A 298-nucleotide genomic window follows, 5' to 3' on the forward strand; every position below is an offset into this window, starting at 1 on the left:
CCCCGAGGAGGGCAGCCCAGCCCCCGCCATGGTCACGGCACCACTGACACCTGGTACTCACGTGGGCCCGAAGGAGTCTCCCACTCGAGCTGGCGCGAATTCCTGCCTGACGGCCTCCTCGTAGGGGATGCGCTGCGGGGTCTGGAAGCAGGAGAGTGAGGCCGGCGGGCAGCGATCCCCAAAGAGCCTGCGGTGGGGAGATGGCCGGGACACGGGTTAACAAGGCCAGTCCTGCGGGGCCCAGTCTCGGGGGTGGGGACAGGCACCCCCCTGCTTGCCCAGCACCGCTGTCACTTAA

General features: G+C 68.8%; 1 protein-coding gene across 1 annotated transcript in view; it reads right to left on the reverse strand.

Moving 5' to 3' along the window:
- The window catches only part of MAN2C1 (mannosidase, alpha, class 2C, member 1), a gene marked incomplete at its 5' end in the record, with an annotated part of 12,208 nt that extends 12,021 nt beyond the window's left edge, over positions 1 to 187 (reverse strand). The window contains one exon of the mRNA XM_009867208.1: positions 62 to 187. Within this exon, the coding sequence (XP_009865510.1) occupies positions 62 to 187 (126 nt within the window). The remainder of the gene's footprint in view (positions 1 to 61) is intronic.
- Between the last annotated feature and the right edge of the window lie 111 nt (positions 188 to 298).

The sequence above is a fragment of the Apaloderma vittatum genome, unplaced genomic scaffold, assembly GCF_000703405.1.
Source record: "Apaloderma vittatum isolate BGI_N311 unplaced genomic scaffold, ASM70340v1 scaffold23283, whole genome shotgun sequence".
NCBI lineage: Eukaryota > Metazoa > Chordata > Aves > Trogoniformes > Trogonidae > Apaloderma > Apaloderma vittatum.